The sequence below is a fragment of the Mustela lutreola genome, chromosome 4 (assembly GCF_030435805.1).
Source record: "Mustela lutreola isolate mMusLut2 chromosome 4, mMusLut2.pri, whole genome shotgun sequence".
In the NCBI taxonomy this organism is placed as follows: domain Eukaryota; kingdom Metazoa; phylum Chordata; class Mammalia; order Carnivora; family Mustelidae; genus Mustela; species Mustela lutreola.
Window position 1 is genome coordinate 112479773 of NC_081293.1, and position 16173 is coordinate 112495945.

Genomic DNA, 16173 nt, shown 5'->3' on the forward strand with positions numbered 1-16173 from the left:
CTGTTTGTACAGTGTGTAAACATTTGGCAGCTCATGCTGCCTCAACAGAAACCATAGGCTAGGTAGGTGGCTTAAATAATAGATATTTATTTTCTTACAGCTCTGGATGGTAGAAAATCTAAGGTCAAGTTTGGGCAGCGTTCAGTTTCTGGTGAGGAGTCTCTCCTGGCTTGCAGACAGCTGCCTCATTTCTGTGTTCTCACATGATAGAGACACAAGAGTATACAAGCTCTCTGGTATCTTCTTTTATAAGGCACTAATGCCATCAGACCAGGGTCCTACCTCAGGACTTCATCTAACCCTAATTAACTCCAAATAATCCCATCTGTAAATAACATCACATTGGGTGTTAGGGCTTCAACTGGTGGGGGGCCAGGAGTGGGAGTGAGACAGACACAGAAATTCAGTCCATAACAAATTGCAAAACTAAAATACATATTTTACATTAGCCAATATTTTAGGAACCAATTATTTTTAAAAAGCAATTGTGATAGTGTGTATTCAGACATAAAACTTGTATTTATTGTTTTAGGAAAAAATTCACACAAGACTCATGTTTATATAGTAATATAAACATTCATATATTTTTTTTATTTGATTTAATATCTTGTCCCCCAAACTAGGAAGCATTATTGAATGATGTTTTTAGGTATCTAAGGTATCTGATTTATATTTTTGTCATAATTTGTTACCCTTTTCATTTCCCAATATTTACCTTAGACATTTTTATTAAAATACAATGAACAGGGGTGCCTGGGTGGCTCAGTGGGTTAAGCCGCTGCCTTCGGCTCGGGTCATGATCTCAGGGTCCTGGGATCGAGTCCCGCATCGGGCTCTCTGTTCAGCAGGGAGCCTGCTTCCTTCTCTCTCTCTCTCTCTCTCTGCCTGCCTCTCAGTGTACTTGTAATTTCTCTCTGTCAAATAAATAAATAAAATCTTTAAAAAAATACAATGAACAGAGAAGTGTATACATTATGAGTTTTTCACAAAGTGTTTTGTGAAAAACACAAAATGTTTTTCACAAAGTGAACAAACATATAACTAAACATTCAGATTTAAAAACACTAAAACCTTTACCAGCATTCCACAAACCTTTCCTATGCTCTTTTTGCAGTTTGCAAGTTCCCCCAGGTAATTCTTTTGTATCTACTAAAAATTTGAGAGCCACTTGCATAGGTACCCAAAGTAGCAGGTGTTTGTGTAGATCTCTTACCTATCAGTTGTTAGTGGACTTAGTTTCCATCACATGGTCTCATACACAGGCTTTCAAATGTGCTGCTCCTTTGCTTGGAGGAGTTTTCCTTTTGCTTTCCCCCTCTTCCTGTAAATTGCTACTTCCTGTAAATAGTAGCATGGAGCCCAATGCGGGCCTTGAACTCATGACCCTGAGGACAAGACCTGAGCCAAGATCAAGAGTCGGACACTGAACTGGCTGAGTCACCCAGGCGCCCCCTCCTCACGTAAATGTTTCACATCTTACCTTCAGGCCACCAGACACCTTCATTTCAGATCTTAGCTGAGACTCCTTCATGGAGCATTTCCTGACTCCTCCATCCTTCTTTCTTTCCCTCCCAGATCTAGGTTAATACCCCTTTGACGTGTTTTCATTAAACTCTGCATTTCTCCTCTCATTTATCATGGTGCGTTCTAATTGCTGCTTTACTTGTCTTTATATCCCTTCAGACTATAAATAAGTCAGAGTGTAATATTTGCCTCATTTTTTAAAAAACTCCTTGTGTCTTGTGCATTAATAGAGGATGATATACATTGAATGATAGTAAAGTCATCATGTTTCAGTTCTGGAAAAGGTACTAGAGTTCATCTAGTCCAGCTCCTTCTTTTTACAGATCAGGAAACTAAAAGCCCAGAATGTATTATTAGTAAGGGCTCGGAAAAAGCCTGTGATCAAAATCCATAGTATTTGTCTGTGGTGAGAGGGGATGGTGGAGAAAGGATGTTAATGTTAAGTATCTTCAGGAGATGTTTTTCACTTCTATCATAGCTAGACGAAATGATTTCATTTTCAATTTTTCTAATGTTCTAGTCTCATTCCTGGCTAGAGTATTGTTCCATTGCCTTGCTGTTCTTCACTCTCACTAATTCTGTGCTTGATTTACCTCCTTTGTGACTTATAGTTTCCAACACCCCTATTTTCATGATTTATTACTTCAGTTTAGTTTGCTACCTAGACTAGGTTTCTGTGATTATCTATTTCAGATGTGTTCTCATTTCCACCCAGAGTGCCCTATTGGCACTTGACACTCAGCAGGACGAACAGCTCAGTGCTTTGTTAGCAGCAGCCCCTGATCCTCCTGTGCCTGCTCTCTCCCACCCACTCACCCAGATGATCTCCTTCTGACTGTCCTTTTGCTATGCCTGTCTTCACAAGCTCACCAACTTGACACTTCCAAGATCCTAGTCTTTTCCCTGCCTCTTTCCCTTGTAATCAGTCAGCATCCAGTTTCTTTCCAGTGTTTCAAAATCTCTTGTATCTGTCCTGTTCTTTATACCCTCATTGCAGCTCTCTACTTTAAGCTGCGTTTTCAGCTCATTATTTTATTTCCTTAAACAGCTTAGATTGTGATATTTAGAAAAATCATTTTTATTACCAAAAAAATAAAATAAAATAAAATCTTTACAGAATGCCACTCAGCATTGTCAGTGACAAGACCCTTGTTATCAGCTCAACATTACCTTTTATTATGAGTTTTTAAGGCACATAACATTTGTGGCAATAGAATCTCTTTATTGCTCCTTACATATACTCTGTAGTTTTCCTCTGTCATTTCTTTGTGTATTCTGTTCTTTAAAAAAAAAAAAAAAAAAAGCCATCTTCACATGAATAAATGGTTCTCCTTCTCCTTCATTCTCCTTCTCCCTCTCCTTCTAAGTCTGGCAGTCATCTATTCCAGTGGTTCCCAGATGGTTGCCAGGCCAACTATATCAGAAGCATCTGAAGAGTTTTGAAAATTTTGTAACCAGGTCTCAGTCTGGTCCAACTGAACCACAGTCTTTGGAGTTTAGGTCTTGCTGGCTACATTTTTATTTAAAAAAAAAACAAAAAAACAACAAAAAAAAACTTCAGATAGCTTTGGGAATCTCCATTCATCTATCCTCATCATTTTTAAATTTATGAAATTAAGATGCAGAGGAGAGAACCAAGTACCTCAAGCTTACTCATGTGGTATCTATTGGGTAACTACTCATTTGAATAAGTAAAGATAGAGTGATAAGAAATTCTTGGGAACTGGAACAAAAGCTCTTCTAGCATTCTTTTAACTTTTAGAATATTAATAAATGACCTGAGAACCAATATTTTGTACTATCCATATACTGAGTACTAGGTATTTTTTTTTTTTAAACATATATTTTTATCCCCAGGGATACAGGTCTGTGAATCACCAGGTTTACACACTTCACAGCACTCACCAAAGCACATACCCTCCCCAATGTCCATAATCCCACCCCCTTCTCCCAAACCCCCTCCCCCCAGCAACCCTCAGTTTGTTCTGTGAGATTAAGAGTCACTTATGGTTTGTCTCCCTCCCAATCCCATCTTGTTTCATTTCTTCTTCTCCTACCCACTTAAGCCCCCATGTTGCATCACCACTTCCTCATATCAGGGAGATCATATGATAGTTGTCTTTCTCTGCTTGACTTATTTCACTAGGTATTTTATTTTTTAAGATTTTATTTATTTATTAGAGAGAGAAGAAGAGAGCACCAGTAGGAGGGAGTGGCAGAGGCAGAAGGAGAGGGAGAAGCAGGCTCCCTGCTGAGCAGCGTGCCCAATGCGGGGCTGGATCCCAGGACCCTGAGATCATGATCTGAGTTGAAGGCAGATGCTTAGCCAACTGACCCACCCAGGTCCTCCACTGAATACTAGGTATTTTGAATATGTTATTTCAATAGTCTGAAATTAGTCTGAAAATTAGACTGAAATAGTCTGAAACTGAAAAGTTGTCATGCAAAGAATAATATTAGCAAACCAAATCATAAAAATTTAATTGCTCATTTACTTATTCAACACCTACCTATTTAGCACCTGTGCTAGATATTATGAGTATTAAAGTGAATAAAACAAATTTGGATCCTCCCCTCAGAGATCTTAAAATCTGGTGAGGAAAGAAATATTATTAATATAAAGTTTGATGAGTGATAAGGTAATATTCCCAGTGTCACACAGATTATACAAAGTTGGGCTTTTGTCCCAAGACTATTTACTTTTAAAAGCCCACATTAACTACGATTCCAGCAGATCAAAGTAAAGACAGCTAATACTTGAGCTCTTCATTCTGTCTGCAGTGCTAGGTCAGTTATAAGGACTTTTTCATTTACATATAAGGTTGATACTGCTGTTTTCACTGTAGTACAGATGAGGAAACTAAGTCTCAGGATGGTTAAATAATTTGCTAAGGTTTTGGCTACTAACTACTCGTGCTTGGCTTCTGATCTAGGCTTCTGGCTCCAAATACCTGTGAAATAGGTATAACAAAACTTTATATAATAGAATCAACAAATCCAATAGTTCATTATTTGACAAGATTAATACATTAAATTGATAAATACTGAAAAAGACTATTAAGAATAGGAAAAAAAAGTTTTTTAAAAGGCACACATTACTGGTATTAAGGGGGGAAAAAAGTGACCCAATTACAGGTTCAACAGAAAATAATAAGTTAATAAGGGGATACTAGGTATAACTTTAAAACAGTACATTTGAAAGGTTAGATAAGATTGAGAAATTTCTAGAAAAACAACTTACTGAAACGAACACTAGGAAAATTTAAAAATCTGATTAGTTGTATTGACAAAATTAATTATCATTACACAACCTCCCTCAAAGAAACTTCAAAGGGGCGCCTGGGTGGCTCATTGGGTTAAAGCCTCTGCCTTCGGCTCAGGACATGATCCCAGGGTCCTGGGATCAAGCCCCGCATCAGTCTCTCTGCTCAGCAGGGAGCTTGCTTCCTCCTCTCTCTCTGCCCAACTCTCTGCCTACTTGTGATCTCTATATGTCAAATAAAGATATAAAATCTTTAAAAAAAAAAAAAAAAACTTCAAGGACAGATAGTAGTTTCACTAGTGAATTCATTCAAATATTTAATAAATCAACCAGTGTTTTTACAAACTCCATCTACGAATTGAGAAAGAAGGAACACTTACTTGATTATTTCATGAGGCCAGTATATATAAACTTGATATGAGGAAGGATATTAGCTATCTCTCCTAAAAATCAATTAAAATCTAATAAAGAAGGGCACCTGGGTGGCTCAATGGGTTAAAGACCTGCCTTTAGCTCAGGTCTTGATCCCAGGGTCCTGGGATTGAGCCCCACGTCAGGCTTTCTGCTGAGCTGGGAGCCTGCTCCCACCCCCACTCCTGCCTCTCTGCCTACTTGTGATCTCTGTCTGGCAAATAAATAAAATCCTAAAAAAAAAAAAACTACTAAAAGAAGGATTAGCAAATATAAGTTATGGATATGTAAAAAGGATAATTCATCATTATCAAGATGGCTTTAGTCTAGAAATACAATGTAATGTCATCAATGAAGGGAAAAATTGATCATCTTAGTAAATGCAGAAAAAGCATTTAATACAATCCAACATCAGTCTATGATGTAAAATTTTTAGCAGACCTAGAATAGAATATTCTTAATCCAATAAAGTGAAATATTTAAGGTTTTCTGCTTGCGGTTAGGAATGATACAAAGATATTACTCATCACTTTAACATAGCAACATACTGAAGATCCTAACCAGGGAGTAAGAGAAAGCAATAAAATATAGAAGGATTAGAAATGAAGGGGCACCTGGGTGGCTCAGTGGGTTAAAGCCCCTGCCTTCGGCTCAGGTCATGATCCAGAGTCCTGGGATCGAGCCCCGAATTGGGCTCTCTGCTCGGCAGGGAGCCTGCTTCCTCCTCTCTGCCTGCCTCTCTGCCTACTTGTGATCTCTATCTGTCAAATAAATAAATAAAATCTTTTTAAAAAATGAAGAAATATTATAGATATTGGGGAAGGTATGTGCTATGGTGAGTGCTGTGAAGTGTGTAAATCTGGCAATTCACAGACTTGTACCCCTGGGACTAATAATACATTATATGTTTATAAAAAAATTAAAAATTATTAAAAAAATAAATGAAATAAAAATTACTTAGAAATAACATGATTATGTATATAGGAAATCCAAAACAATCTTCAAACTATTAGAATTAATAACAGAACTTTGAAACTTTGGTAAAATTCAATATATAATAATGAATTGTATCTTTATTATACAAGCAGCAAAATTAAAAATTACCACTTAAATATCAAAAAGCACCAAATGTGTAGGAATGATTCACACTGGAGTTATGTAATAGCTCTTCACAGGAACTGTAACATTGTTAAGAGAAGTTAAAGAAGACCTGAGTAAATGAGGAGAGCTACCATATTCATGGATTAGAGAATCGTTCTTACAAAGGTTTCAATTCCTGCTAATTTTAGGTATAGATTTTATGTAGTCTCAAAATTTCAGGAGCTTTTTCTTTGATGGAAATTTCTAGCCCATTATTAAATTTATATGGAAGTATCGTGAGCCAAAAATAGTCTATACCAAATTGAAGAAGAACAGAAATGGAGGACTATCAGACTTATTCTAAAGCTACAACAGTTTACACTGGTGATTTGATGTAATGAAGGTAGACAAATGGTACAGAATTGAAGGTTCAGGTAAAAACACGTAAATGGAAACTTCATTTACTGCAAAGGTAGGCTTTGAGAGCAAAGAGGTAAAGATTTTAATTTCCTTGTTTGTTTTTTCAATAAGTTTTGGGCCAGTTGGGTATTTATATAGAAAATCACTAATCTTGGCTCCTTTCTCATACAGAAAGTAGTTCCAGGTGGATTATATTTCTGAATGTGAAAGACAAATGAATAGAGTTTCTGGAGGGTAAATTCTTGAACGAAGGACATTTTCATAAATGTGGGATAGGAAAATTTTTAAATAAGATACTAAAAGTGCTAACCATAGGTTGATAAAATTGACTGCATGTAAATTAGGAACTTCTTTTCCTTACAAGAATTCTTAAGTGTGGGAGAACATACTTGCAATATATATAATTATCAAAGTGATTACATCCAAATATGTAAACAACTTTTACAAATATGTAAAAGATGAAAATAACCAGTGAGAAAAATGGGCAAAAAAAATGAACATGCACTTCACAAAAGAAGTTCTCAAATGGATAATTAACATGCAAGAAGGGATAACTTCTTAGTCATCACAGAAATGTAAATTAAAACCACAGTGATCATTCCAAAGAATAGCTTAAAAAGATGATAATTCTGAATTTTGGTAAGGTTGTGGAACACCCACAACTCATGTATTGCTGCTGGGGCGTGAATTGTACAATGACTTTGGAAAATTGGCAGAATTTGCAAACACTAAGCATACAAATACCTAATGATTCAGCATTTCTGCTCTTACCCAGCAGAAATGCATATGCATGTATGTTCACTAAAAGCTAGGTACCAGAATGTTCATGAAAGCATTATTTAAAATACCTAAACGATGGAAATAACTCAAATGTACACCAGTTGGATATTAGGTGGATAAACAAAGGTAAATTTCTACTCAACAGCAGTGAAAATGAATCAAGTACTGCTACATGCAACAGCATGGATGAATTTTACAAATAAGATATTGACTAGAAGGAGGCAGACAGAAAATAATAACTTTCTTTAGGGTTCCATTTATGTAAAAATCAAAAATTGGCAAAACTAATCAATGGTGTTAGAAATTATGATAGTGATAATATGTGGAGAGATGCAGTTAGGCAAGCCATAATAGATTCAGAGTTCCTGATAATATTTGGTTTCATAGCCTAGGTGGTAGTTACTCAGATACGTTCACTTGGTGATAATTCTTAAAGTTGTATTTACATAATTTGCCCACTCCTCTGTATGTTCAAGAATTTTATTTCAGATAATATTTTGTAGTTTTCCAATTCACAAATGGTATGTTTATATTAAGCTAATGAATGTGAGTAACTGGCATTAACTGAAAAAGTGGTCATATAAATTGGAAAGCTGAAAATTACAACTAGAGTTATTATAAGTATTATAAATTATACTTATTTCAAATATTGCCATATTAGAGGCTTCTTTAAGAATGAGCTAGGGGCACCTGGATGGCTCAGTTGGTTAAGCAGCCCACTCCTTATTTCAACTCCAGTCAGGCTCTGTGCTCTGCACTCATCTGGGAGTCTGCTTGTCCCTCACCCTCCCCTCTGAGCTAGCTAGCGCTCTGCGCTCTCTCTCTCTCTCTCTCTCTCTGTCAAATAAATATTTAAATCATTCCCCTCTCTTGCTTAAAAGAGAAAAAAAGGAAGGAGTTATATATGTTTCTGTATTGAAAAGTTTTGGGGAGTTAATAATTTTTGGAGCAGGAAATGATGAAGACTAGTCCATGTTAGGGCGCCTGGGTGGCTCAGTTGGTTAAGCAACTCAAATAAATAAATAAATAAAATCTTTAAAAAAAGAAAAGTGGTCCATGTTAACCAGACCTTTCAAGTGAAATACGACTTTAAAAGTCTTTCAGTTAGGGGCTCCTAGGTGGCTTAGTGGGTTAAAGCTTCAGGTCATGATCCCAGGGTACTGGGATTGAGCCCTGCAGGGTCCTGGGATCGAGCCAGGCATTGGGCTCTCTGCTCAGCAGGGAGCCTGTTTCCTCCTTTCTCTGCCTGCCTCTCTGCCTACTTGTGGTCTACGTCTGTCAAATAAATTAAATTAAAAGTATTTACTAAAAAGTAAAAAAGTATTCTGCTCTGGGGAGGAAGGAAAAAATGGAACTAACAAAAACCAAAGCATAGTACTATACTCTATGTTTTCAGTTGACTAATTCTATGTTAAATAGCTTATTTTCTCCCATTTTCTTTGATAGTTCACTGATAGAGAATTGATAGTATATACTAGAATTAAATTCTGTTATAACCATATTAAATTAAGCTTTTTTCATTAAAGCATTTGAAATGATGTTCATTTGCTTCTTTTTCTTGTTTAATTAAAAATCTAAAATGGGTGTTGGAGCCACTAACCTTGTCTGCTTTTTTCTATAAGCTGATTCTACTTTGCCTCTGGGTGTGAGTGTGTGTTACTGCACCATGTTATGTTACTAACACCAATATGTTTCAGAAGTAACTTTATGTCTTCTTTATCAACTTAACTGTTAAGAAATTAAGTTAATGAAATAATTTAACTTTTAAACTAAGTGCTTTTAAACACAGTCGCTGAATCATTAAGTGAAAGCAGACTTTCACCTGTTTGGGCCTGGTGATCCATGTTGAGGTACTAGATTCTGCCTTGATAATTCATTTACTTAGTGACAGAGTCAACAACATGTTTATATTACTATGGACTCAGTCTACCCCCCAGTGTTTTTGCTACCTGCCTTACCGCCTACCTCTCTCTACTACAGTCACTCTGTTCCAGCCACAGTCAGGGCCTTCTTGGTGTTTGATTAGCTGCCAACCATATTTTTACCTCAGTGCTTTTGTTGATACCTGTCCAGATCTGTTTTTCCTCATATCCTCCTCAGACTCCCTCGCTCATTCTATTCAGGTCCGTGTTTGAAAAAATCACCTCAGAAATGCATTCTCTGAGTCTTCTCCATGTTTTCCCCATCATTTTCTATTCTTATTCCCTGATTGATTTTTTTATAGCAGTTATCTCTACCTGATAGTCTGTTACATATATATTTTTAATATATTTCTGAGTAAATATAAGTTCCATGAGGATAGGGACTTAAATGGTTTTGCTTACTACTATATTTCCAGGACCTGAAACCAAGGCAGATACACAGTAAGCCCTGTATAAATATTTGTGGTTAGAATGAATGAATGAATGAATGAAATATAATGAATAGTGTCAGTCTGTACAGTTCAGCCCTTAGTTAATTCCGTGGAATTCACTTATTTATTCTCCAAACAGATGTAGGGTTGTTGTTAATTCCAGCATGGCTCTCTTTATAGGCATTGGTGGTAAATTTTAAATAAGCTCTAATAATATAACCAATTTCTGATCTTGTTATTATCCTTTAAAGGAGGAGAAAAAGGGAAGGGGGGAATAATATACATAGTATTTAATTTTGTCTGTTATGAAATAAATGACTAAAAATAATATTTGTTCCAAATGCACTCTCTTTGTTCTTATCTCTGATAATTTAAAAAATATGGTAGTAGCTGCTTATGTGCTGTTCAAAATTGTAGATTTATATTGATTTTGTTTGTCTTCCTATTTATATCTATTCCTACCCTGCCAACCCCACCTTTTTAAAGAATCCAACCCAAGTCGGAACAGCTCTTCAGGTTTTCCATAATCTTGGAATTTTGAAGGATACTATTACCAGTGTTGTGGATGGATATTGCGCTACTTTAGAAGAACATATCAACAGTACGTTAGACATCAAAGTTCTGACTCAGCCTTCGCAGTCAGCTGTGAGAGGTATGGCTATGGTTTATATTTAGCTGCTTTGTTTATTTATAAACCAAGAAGTCCTTTGAATAGTATGTGAAACACTTAAGTTTCAAAGCAGTCTAATGACTCATTTTTTAGTAGACAGAAAATGAGAGAAGAAATTATGTTTCAGAATGTATTTATAACTTTTTTTTTTGTCTAATCAGTGAGTTGAATTGGCCAATTGGTATATTCAGAACTTCTAGAAAAAAAAATCTATAAACTGTGACTCCACTTAGTTCAGAGGAAACAGATGCAAGAAAAAAAAAAAAAGAACATTTTTCTTCCTGAAATCCTTATCCTCACAAGTACTCCTTGAGACAGAAAATATTTTTTAAGGAAATGCAGTTTCACCCTTAGCTTTTCGGGCTTTTCCTTGGAGTAATTCTGGCATTTAGGGGCAAAGAAGGCTCATTGTGAACTTAGAAACTGATAAAAACCTTTGGGAACATTAAAACCATACAAAATCTAAAAGGAAAAAAAAAAAACCTACAAAAGAAAGGTATGAGAGAGGAGTAATCCAACAACAGCACTCTGCAACCTTTTTCCTGCCAAGATACAGCTGCTATTGGCATTCATGTAGAAAACACCCTTCACAGATGAGATGGGAAAGACATGTTATGTGTGCCTCTCATCTAACCAACTTATCTCCGCATTTCTCTCCTTGTATTTTCTCTTCTCTCCTCTTAATATGGGTGAGCTGTGCTTGCTCCTAGCAAAGACCAAGTACTGTGCTCCTATGTTAGATCCCATGTCCCAAAGGCATTGCTTTAGCAGATCCCCTCTGTCTGCCATCTAGTTAGTTTTCCTTCTTTAAGTCTCTTTCCTATTACATACAGTCATGCTAGTGTACCTTCTGCTGAAAGACAGATCTATGTTTGTCTATGTTTCCTTCTTCAGCTCTGCTCCCCCATTTATTTCTTTAGACTACAGAAAAATTCCCCAAAGTTGTTGTGTTTATTTATTGTCTCTACAGTTTTTCTCTTTCCATTTCTCTTTTAGATTTTTACATATTTATTTTAGAGATAGAGAGTGGGGGAAGGGGCAAAGGAGCAGAGGGAGAGAGACAAGCAGACTCTGTGCTGAACACAGAGCCTGATACAGGGATTGATCCCATAACCCTGAGATCATGACCTGAGCTGAAACCAAGAGTTGGAAGCTCAACCGATGGAACCACCAGGCACCCTTCTTCCCATTTTCATATTGAAGAAGCTTCTCTGTCTAAAGAGTTGTCCTAAAAAATAAATAATGCATATAGAATTAATAACAGAGTTCCTCATACATGGCTTATACTGAACAAATTTACAGTGAGTGATTATTATTTTTATATTTGCTATATAAACATAGCCTTAAATAACACAAAATATATGTCACTCATAAATAAGTTGCACTAGATAAGAAGAGATAAAAGAATCTTAGATCTTAAAGGGATTTTTAAAGGTTAGCCTTAGCCTCTGAATAGGTCTTTTTTAACACTGTCCCAGAAGGGGAGCTTTGAAAAGAAATTGCCAAAGGAGAATTCACTCTCAGCTTTTCCCAGCAATTATTCTCAGAAAGTTTGATCTAATGTTTAAATTTCTAGGAGCAGTTTAATCTCATTCCCTCTTGTATTGTCAAGAAAGGGGAAAAAAAAATGAAAGCAATTATTCACATGCTGTCAATCCTAATGTACACCCTTTTTGTTGAAAGAATAAAGAGTTTTAAAGCCTTATTATCATCTGTTGAGGAGTAGATACTGTGATTTATTGTAGAAACCTTAAGCGTTAATTCTTTATTATTTTTTAAAAGAATAATCACTATTATTTTTAGTTTTTTAAATTTGCTGTTGGCAGTAGTCATGTTAATTTGCTGATCTTGTTGGTTATATTGAGATTATGGAGTAAAATGTCCTTTTTGGAAATACACATTAAAGTATTAAGAGTGATGGGGCATCATGTCAGTAACTAACTAACAAATGATTCTAGGAAATTTTTTTTTTAGTATGCTTTCAGATCTGTATGTTTGAGATTTTCCAGAAATATTAAAATATATAAAGTTGATATAATTTTAAGGGAAAAATATTACCCATGATGTATTTCAAAAGCTTATAATTCAGTAAGAAAAAGATATAAATAAGTTTGTTGAAAAAATAAGAATATGCTTGGGCAATTAACAGAAGAACACATCTAATGGAAGAATGTGGTCAGCTTCTCTTTAAAGGGTGAACTAACTAGTTATTAGGGAAATATAGATAAAACAAGATACAATTTTTCAATGAGGAGAATGGCAAAATCTAAGAGTTAAATGTTAGACAAGAGCAGAAACTCTAGTATACTGATTGTAGGAGAATGAAATTGTTCAGCCACTTCACTCAGTTTTATCAAATTGTTCTCTAAGGTTAAAACTGTGTACTTTGAGATCTTATCATTTCTCTTAGAAAAAAAAATTCTCTTGGAATTTTTGTTGTATTATTATTGATAGTAGTGATAAAGTGAAAACAGTCTTTTCTCCAGTAGAAATAAAGTGCTATCTTTGGGTCTCAGTTTTTTACTGAGCCTGTGCCTTTGTACCTTGAACTTCACAAGTATACTAATTTTTTTTTTTTTTTTTTTTTTTGCTCCTCCCTTGTATGGGAGAGAATGACCAGAGTGGGCTGGAGTTGGGTATTTCCGTTCCCCAGGTCATTTACGTTCTGATAATACCCCAGAGGGTCAGGCTCTAGTTAACTAGTCTTTCCTCAGGGCAGGCCTTGTTAAAAGAATAGAGTACTCTGGTGTATTTCGAGATGGTTTTTTGTTTGTTTGTTTGTTTGTTTGTTTTGATTCCTCCTGCTGGAGGCATGAGGAGATTTTTCTCTGATATTTACTGTGGGAACTTGGGCTCCTGGATGCAAATATAAAAATATTGTGGGCCCCCTCTGGGTACGCCTGGAGCTTTTAATACTCAGAGTTGCCCTCTTTGAGCCTCTAGCAATTCATGGGTTACGGTTCAGGTTTTCCTTCCCTCGCACTGGCTCCCAGCATTTGTTTTCTGCTAGCAAGGCTCTGCTAGCAGAAATACTTCCTGTATTCGCCAGTCAGTCTCTCTTATCTTGGGGGCAGTGATTTGCCATGTGTCCTCTCCTCTCTTACAGGTCCAAGAAGAGTTGTTGATTTCTCTGTTTGTCATCTTACTTGTTGTTAGGACAGAGTGGCAACTTAGAGGCTCCTCACAGTTAGAACCAAAAATGGAAGTTGCTAACTCGGATTTTCACTGCCATACCTCACTTGTTTCTTCTTTGACATTGTTAAAAGACAGCTGACCCTAAATGGAGGCACTTATGCTAAAACCCACATCACCAAAATGACATAACTTATAGTTTCAGCCTTTCTCAGAAATGGAATTTTAAACCAGTCAATCATGAATCACTTTGTTAGTACTAGTACCAGTGAGGTCATTCTGCCCTACTGCCCTTAAAAAGAAAGTGACCTTGCCATAACCAATTTGGTGGTGGTTGTTGTTTTTGTTTTTCTAGTATAACTTCTCTGTTCCTGCTCCCTTCTGCCTATAAAGATCTCTCATTTCATACAGCTCCTGAAATCTCCTTTCTATCTGCTACATTTGTTGCTGCCTGATTCATGAATCATTGAATAAAAGCCAATAAGATCTTTAAAATTTGCTCACTTGAATTTTATTTTTTTAACAATGTCCATATGGATCTTTCCTTATCTTTGAAGTTAAGTAATTTCTTTAGGATATATCTTGGCATTGAATGCTCTATATCATCTTTTTTTTTTTTCCTGAGTTAGAATACGTTCTCTTTTATAGGTTTACTTTAATTGTATATTTGAATATTTTTATTTTCCATTTGTTTTTTTCAGGAACTTTAATTATATACATGTAACAACTTATTTGTTTTCCATTTCTAACATATTTTCTGTAATTATTATATTTTAATTCTTTGAACTTTCATTTTCTATAATTTCTTCTTGATCATTATATTGTTCTGTTATTTGTAATGTGTTCTTAATCTCTGTTATTTATTTACACTAAGAATATTCCTTATAGTTACTTTGAGACTGTGGAAAACTAAGTAACTCTTAGTTTTCTAAGAGTTACTCATTCTGTTGTTTCCTTTGGGAATTTCTTTGGCAACTTAAGTTCTTTCCTTCCCCCCTTCCTTCCCTCTCGATCTGTGTTAGTTCCTATATTATTTGTTTCTGATTATTACTTATCTTTGAAAGGTACTGCTGGTTGCTGAAGAATAATATAGAGGTGGTTATAGGGAGAGACTAGGACAGTCTATAACTAGGATTAAGTTTGAAATCTAGAGTAACCATTCACCAACTTCCTTTCTTCCATCTTGGAAACACATCTTTCCTCAAATTTTTGGTCATTCTGAGCTTAGCGTGGGTCCCTGTAAAGCCATTTAAGCAATTTTTTTGTGGAAACCTCACATTCTCTGCTTTTCTTTCCTCTTTCACCTCATTTTTACCTCTAAGAGTCTCCCCAAACTAGAGGACTATTTATTATATGTAAATATAATTTTATTATTTCTCCTTTAGTTTTTCTTTGTTATTAGTCTGGAACAATTAAACATTTTATTAGCTCCTTCCCTCACTCACCCATGTCTCCCCATTTCAGCTCTAAGCAAAGAATCATTGGATAGCCTGTTTAAATTTTTACAATTGATTTTAAGGACAATTTGGTTTTTCCTAATAGTCTAAGATGACAGCTGTCTGGTTCCTTCATTTTGATTTATCCTCAGCATTTGGCATACATAATCTCAAGTTTGCTGTTTTAGTTGATTTCCTTGTTTTTTGTTTTGAAGTTCATTTTTTCCTCTACTTTTTGTTCTATTTTCATTGCTGTTAAGGGAAGACTGTAGAAAAATGATTTTACTCTACTCTCAGTAACTAGGAATCACACTTAAGTATTATTTTTTGAGAAACTCTTGGTTTCCTCTATCAATTTAATAAAACTTAGTTTATGACACTATTTTGTTTCTTGATTCCCTTGAAGCTAGCCAATAATGGCATCAGTTTTTCTGTTTTAATTATTCTTTCTCCTCTTCCTTTATATAGCTACTCTATGTTCAGTTGATTATTTTTATCATGTTGATCTCTTCAACAAGATGTATTTAGCTTGTGAGGATAAAAATCTTTAAGTACCAAATAAGTAAGTAAGAAAAATGAAACCTCTAGAGCTAGATGAACCAATGATTGTGATCTCATTTTTCTCTGCTTCAGTTTCTCCAAAATAAATATAAACAGAAAATAGTACTTTCTTATGTATCTGCTCATATTTATTTTGAGAGTAATGGGTTGATGTGTCCCATAATTCTTTATAATAAAATTGAGCTATATTCCAGGAATTTGATCAATAATTTCTAATTTTCACTAAGATACTGTATACCCTTTCTTCATTGTTATTTCATTCTGTATATGACATGTGAGCTAACTGCAGATTGTTAAAGATTACCTCTCTATTTCCTGTATGCTTTACTTTAATAGTCTGCACAACACTGCAGATAATTTTTTAAGTTATTTAGGTCTAGCTTTCAAACAGGAATTATTCATATTTTTAAAAATTTATTTATTTGACAGACAGATCACAAGTGGGCAGAGAGGCAGGCAGAGACAGAGAGAGGGGGAAGCAGGCTCCTGAGCAGAGAGCCTGATGCGGGGCTCAATCCCAGAACCCTGGGATCATGACCTGAGC

The 16173-nt window shown here is 35.5% G+C and overlaps 1 protein-coding gene across 1 annotated transcript in view; it reads left to right on the top strand.

Moving 5' to 3' along the window:
- The window catches only part of COG5 (component of oligomeric golgi complex 5), a 300018-nt gene that overhangs the window by 148974 nt on the left and 134871 nt on the right, over positions 1 to 16173 (top strand). Inside the window, exon 8 of the mRNA XM_059170806.1 lies at positions 10317 to 10482. Within this exon, the coding sequence (XP_059026789.1) occupies positions 10317 to 10482 (166 nt within the window). The remainder of the gene's footprint in view (positions 1 to 10316; positions 10483 to 16173) is intronic.